The sequence below is a fragment of the Helicoverpa armigera genome, chromosome 9 (genome assembly GCF_030705265.1).
Source record: "Helicoverpa armigera isolate CAAS_96S chromosome 9, ASM3070526v1, whole genome shotgun sequence".
Classification (NCBI taxonomy): Eukaryota; Metazoa; Arthropoda; class Insecta; order Lepidoptera; family Noctuidae; genus Helicoverpa; species Helicoverpa armigera.
The window spans coordinates 2742414-2748415 of record NC_087128.1 but is presented as its reverse complement, the minus strand read 5'-3'; the positions used below and the strand labels follow the sequence as shown (position 1 = coordinate 2748415).

Genomic DNA, 6002 nt, shown 5'->3' with positions numbered 1-6002 from the left:
CCTATGTACTAGGTACGTATGTGAATTTTCAGCCATGACGAATGGATGTGCACACAACCTTTTAAGGTCTAGGCAGTCGTTTTATGGTAAAATACTGGTGGTCAGCACCTGTCCTTCAATTTATTTGACCTGCTGCCTTGCGACAACATTGTGCGTAAAATTCTACTATTTCATTCGTTTTTTTCGGAAATGGTATAGATTTTCCTTCACTTCATGCCAACATCAGAAAAATAAAATGTTACCAGTAACAAAATACAACTGACTATTTTAAAATAACCCTACTTTTAGTATGGAAGATTTTTACCATTTTTAGGCTTTATGAATGAGAAAATACATACAGTATCATGGCAAGGGTGAAATTATAGATAGCGAAACGAATTATCACTCACAAAACTCGAGACAACAATTTTATGGCATTGGTCACAGATAAAATACTATTAGAAAATCTTTCGCGAGGGAAAGGAGCGTGGTTGGTGATGTCATCCATTAATGCGAGAGCAAGAAAAGTATTGCTTTCTTTTTCTTTCACATTCATTGATCTACTGTATTTGACAATTTGTTATTATTTTGTGAATCGTGATGGTAGGTAACATCAATCGATGCCAAGCAGCATGGTTTTAATTATTGATTGTTGAAACTATAATTATTATACCCATCGATTATTAATCACCAAAACTTACACAACATCACAAATATGAACGCTTTATTAGGTTATGGTTCGTCTTCAAGTGATTCCGAGGAAGAAAACACTGAAAATGAAAAGTGAGTAAAAAGTGCACTTCATAAAGTTTATCATAGTTTTCAATTAAAGTGATTTTTTTCACATAACGGTATTCAATTTTCAGATCTCAGACAGAGAGCACAAAGCCTAAATTACCAAAGCCGACGATCGGAGAAAGTAGCCTACAAACTTCTGTATTTTCCAATCCGTTCGTGGAAGCTGAATTAGCAAAGGCGGCGATACTTGAGAAGCATGTGAAAATGGTATATGTTGACTTTCTATTACATAAAATTGATTAGTCCACATAGTCTTGTTTTGAGTTTAATAATCAATATTAACAATAATAAGTACTTTACTTTGCCTCCATACATATTAATAAATAAATAAATAAATACATAATGTAGCAGCTAAAATGCCATGACACCAATAAACAAGTTCTGTCTAACTTACTAAGATACAATAAATTGTAATGTAACTTTTGTAAACCAGAAATTTAATTACTAACTTAAACCGAATTTACATATCAAAGCTTGCAAATGATATAAACCTTCATAAACCATTATCTATCCTCATCCAAAGTATAAAAAAGTTTAGTATCGAGTTGGGCATACAATCGTCAAGTACATAGGCAATGACTGTAAGGTTCCAGGTAAAGACAACACACAGATGATAAATGGCAAACGGATATGCTGGAACTACAGGAAAGGGCGCTGTCGCTTTGGTCACAACTGCAAGTACGCTCATGACACAGACATACAGAAGTCCAACGACGAGATGGAAGCGGACAAGCAGGTATTTTGATATTGATACTATATTGATAAATCTACTGATAGCTTGAGGAATATGTAATAAATACTCCTTGATTAGATATTTGGATCTACATATCAATCCTAGTATCTACAACTGTCTTACATCCTACATAATCCCACTGTGATGATTATTAAATTTCCAAATGATGCACCTACTTAAGCAGTACCTCATTTCCAGAAACTGAAGTCTGTGGTTTGTGAGGGTGCAGGCACAATGACAACAGTACCTCCCCCCATAGCTGTGCTAGACACAGTACTACCCACAGATGATGCTGTTTGGGAAGGAGCGGGAGATAAGAAAAAACTAAAGAGACCAGGATTAAGCCAGACTCTAGTACCTGGCAAGAAAGTTATCAAAATGTATAAAGAACAGAAAATCAAAGATACAAATAAAAATTGAGTAAAATCAGCTGTTAAGGTTGCTGTTTATGTGACATGGTTGAAATCAATACTTTTTGAAGCTGTATAGCAATGTTGTCAGTGTAGTTTGCTTGTACCTAATTATTATCTCAAAAACAGCTGAGAAAAATCATGATTTCCCAAATATGTATGTAATTGCTAAACTAGATACACCTATGCATTTGCTACTTGGATATTGAATACCTAATTTTGTTAACAGATACCAGAATCATACACCAGCCTTTTAGGGTCAATTCCCACTGAAAGAGCAGCGGCCGTAATTGCAAGGGATTGACCCTAAGGGTCAATTCCCACTGAGAGAGCAGCGGCCGTAAGAGCACGGACAATGTAAGAGCGCACCGCCGCGCTCGCGCTCATTCCCTTGCATTTACGGCCGCTGCCGGCCGCTGCTCTTTCAGTGGGGATTGACCCTTAAGCCAATATAACTAATTAAAAATGCTTACTCTTCATATTATAATCATCTCCATAAAATCATTCCCTGTAGCACAAACTTTTCACTCCTAATATTTTAACCATGGTTCATATGCAGCAATCTTTATTTTAATTCTAGTGTAAGCTATGTGCAAAACATTCCATATTCATGTATAGTGTTTATATGCTATATCAATGCTATATAGTAAGTGTTCATTTCAGTAATGTTGAAAAAATAAATATGATCATGGATAATATATATTGTTGTCATTATAATAGATTTCTACGGTCGCGCGTGTTACACATAAAGCCCGTATAATTTACGTAGCTGTTTTAGTTAAAAGTAGCAAAACAGGGTCACGTATCTCTAAGCAAAATTTTATCTCAATCTGTTTAGCCGTTTCAACGTGAATAGCGAACTATATACCTAACTCACTTCTCGCATTATGTGCGATAAATCCCAACCCAACCTTTTCGATTCTTGATATCGAATTGACGACTGGAAGAAACCTATAAGGTACGCAAGTACAAGCAAGGTATCTAAGTAACAATCACACAAGTTATCCAGGGGCCCGATTCTCCTAATATTACCAGGGCCCCGATTCTCCTAAGTTAATAATGTCAAAATCGAATATAAATCGAATCGCAATATGATTGTAATAGCAGTTTTAACCATATCGGGCATTCTGCTACTAATAAAAGACCAATCGAATTCGATTGACATTTGATTGGTGTGCGATTGGTCTGCTATTTTGATGATTTTGGTCTATACGGTAGTTTGCTGTACAATCATTTTGCAATCGTAAATCATTTGCAGATAAAATGATTCATTATTGAATGACAGAAAAGGATAAAACGTTTTTTCAAAGAAAAATAGCGGAATGCCACATACGCTTCAATCGTAATCGACTCGGGATTGGATATCAGTCGAATCGAGTCGAACGTCAATCGAATGGCGCTTAAGTAAAATTAGGAGAATCGGGGCCCAGCCCAGCGCCAGACGATTCACGTTCGACTCGATTCGACTGAGATCCAATCCCGACTCGATTACGATTGAAGCGTATGTGGCATTCCGCTATTTTTTCTTTGAAATAAACGTGTGCGTTCGCGCAGCGGAATGTTGTTGAATTTAAAGATTTTAATTATGCAGATAATTAGTGTAAGATGTCCTATAATTGTGTATGGTAAATAAAAATTTGTGTATGCAGCCATTGCGGAGAAATTCACCAAAAACAGATTCCGCTGGGCGAACGTTGGCAAACGTTGTCCTGGCGGAACTTTTTTTAATCCATAGACTTTGGAAGAAAAGAGATGTGTCCGAAAATTAGTGTGTATTTGTGTATAATTGATTACGTATGAATGAAATCAGTGCATACATAAACTTCGGAGAAATTCAAGTTTCCGCTACGCGAACGTTTGGCCATTTAGTTTTCATTAAAGCGCTTACATAGAGAGCTGTAGATTTTTACGTTGTTTTGAATTTGTTTATATTTGTTTAAAAACAGATTTAGAAAAAGTCGTAGGGTTTAAAAGATAAAATATAAACGTAAAATACACTTATTAGGTCTTAGTTCTTAAAGTATGCAGTTTGGGGTCTAGATTTTCACGTTTACACAAACCTTGTAAGTGTCTCCAACATGTTGCCAAGTATCAATGATGTTCCGTTAGTAATTAAAAAGTTATAGGATATTTTACCATGAACAGATCACTGTTTACAAAGCAATCGAATATCACGACGTTCTAAAGGAATTGCATGGTAAAATGTATGCCAATAATTAGTTTAATCATTCAACTATTCACTTGCAAAATTTCATGTCATTAAATTCAGTAATTAAAGAAAGACAATTATAATACTGACGGAGCATCGAAACCCTACATAATCCGACCAAGTTCGGATAGCTACAAAAAAGCGGCCGTGCCATATGTCTAAGCAACGTTCTTAACTTGGAAGGTTAGTATATTTATTAATATGGTACAGTTGCGTACACAAGCGTTAGGAAAAAATAAAACAATTGCATTTCTTGAATGAAAAATATTTGTTTAATAATAATGCCACTATCTACGACATTTTAGTTAAAATACGTAACGTTTATTAACGTTACTTTTAATCACGTAGTCAAGTAATTTATGTAAGTAATAATAATAAAAATATTTTTGTACACGGATATTTAAATAGAGAAGTACTTGTTAATTGAAGATTTATTTTTATCGTAGATAGTGGCATTATTATTAAAAAAATATTTTTCAATCAAGAAATACAATTGTTTTATTTTTTCCTAACGCTTGTGTACGCAACTTTACCATATTAATAAATACTAACCTACCAAGTTAAGAACGTTGCTTAGACATATGGCACGGCCGCTTTTTTGTAGCTATCCGAACTTGGTCGGATTATGTAGGGTTTCATGCTCCGTCAGTATTATAATTGTCTTTCTTTAATTACTGAATTTAATTACATGAAATTTTGCAAGTGAATAGTTGAATGATTAAACTAATTATTGGCATACATTTTACCATGCAATTCCTTTAGAACGTCGTGATATTCGACTGCTTTGTAAACAGTGATCTGTTCATGGTAAAATATCCTATAACTTTTTAATTACTAACGGAACATCATTGATACTTGGCAACATGTTGGAGACACTTACAAGGTTTGTGTAAACGTGAAAATCTAGACCCCAAATTGCATTCTTTAAAAACTAAGACCTAATAAGTGTATTTTACGTTTATATTTTTATCTTTTAAACCCTACGACTTTTTCTAAATCTGTTTTTTAAACAAATATAAACAAATTCAAAACAACGTATGTAAAAATCTACAGCTCTCTATGTAAGCGCTTTATATGAAAACTAGCTAATGGCCAAACGTTCGCGTAGCGGAAACTTGAATTTCTCCGAAGTTTATGTATGCACTGATTTCATTCATACATAATCAATTATACACAAATACACACTAATTTTCGGACACATCTCTTTTCTTCCAAAGTCTATGGATTAAAAAAAGTTCCGCCAGGACAACGTTTGCCAACGTTCGCCCAGCGGAATCTGTTTTTGGTGAATTTCTCCGCAATGGCTGCATACACAAATTTTTATTTACCATACACAATTATAGGACGTCTTACACTAATTATCTGCATAATTAAAATCTTTAAATTCAACAACATTCCGCTGCGCGAACGCACACGAAATAAACGTTTTTTATCCTTTTCTGTCGTTCAATAATGAATCGTTTTGTCTGCAAATGATTTACGATTGCAAAATGATTGTACAGCAATAGACCAAAATCACCAAATTAGCAGACCAATCAAATGTCAATCGAATACGATTGGTCTTTTATTAGTAGCAGAATGCCCAATAAGGTTAAAACTGCTATTGCGATCATATTGCGATGCGATTTCAAATCGAAATCGCCGATTTCTATTCGATTTTGACATTATTAACTTAGGAGAATCGGGCCCCAGGTATGGGGAGACAGACTCTAACATAGTTCTTGAATTATTATACTTTCTGATTTCAAAATTTAAATTGTGTGATACCATGGCCACGCGTGCCATTGGTTCCCCATCCTGCCGTGCCCTAGGCTGAGCCATGAGTCTTAACTGTAAATAGATTTGTTCAATTATCCATCCATTTTTATCAAGG

General features: G+C 34.8%; 1 protein-coding gene across 1 annotated transcript; it reads left to right on the top strand.

Moving 5' to 3' along the window:
• Positions 1-365: 365 nt before the first annotated feature.
• On the top strand, positions 366-2616 carry LOC110378710 (uncharacterized protein). Its single transcript, XM_021338078.3, has 4 exons — positions 366-762; positions 846-984; positions 1364-1513; positions 1709-2616. The coding sequence occupies exons 1-4, from the start codon at positions 695-697 to the stop codon at positions 1928-1930; spliced, it is 579 nt and encodes a 192-aa protein (XP_021193753.2). The 5' UTR covers positions 366-694; the 3' UTR covers positions 1931-2616.
• The last annotated feature ends 3386 nt before the right edge of the window (positions 2617-6002 follow it).

Excerpts from the sequence above, each read along its gene's own strand:
- LOC110378710 (XM_021338078.3), top strand. The coding sequence starts at position 695 with ATGAACGCTTTATTAGGTTATGGTTCGTCTTCAAGTGATTCCGAGGAA. Across the intron at positions 763-845 it reads GAAAACACTGAAAATGAAAA|ATCTCAGACAGAGAGCACAA; the intron begins GTGAGTAAAAAG and ends TTCAATTTTCAG. Across the intron at positions 985-1,363 it reads TTGAGAAGCATGTGAAAATG|GTTCCAGGTAAAGACAACAC; the intron begins GTATATGTTGAC and ends AATGACTGTAAG.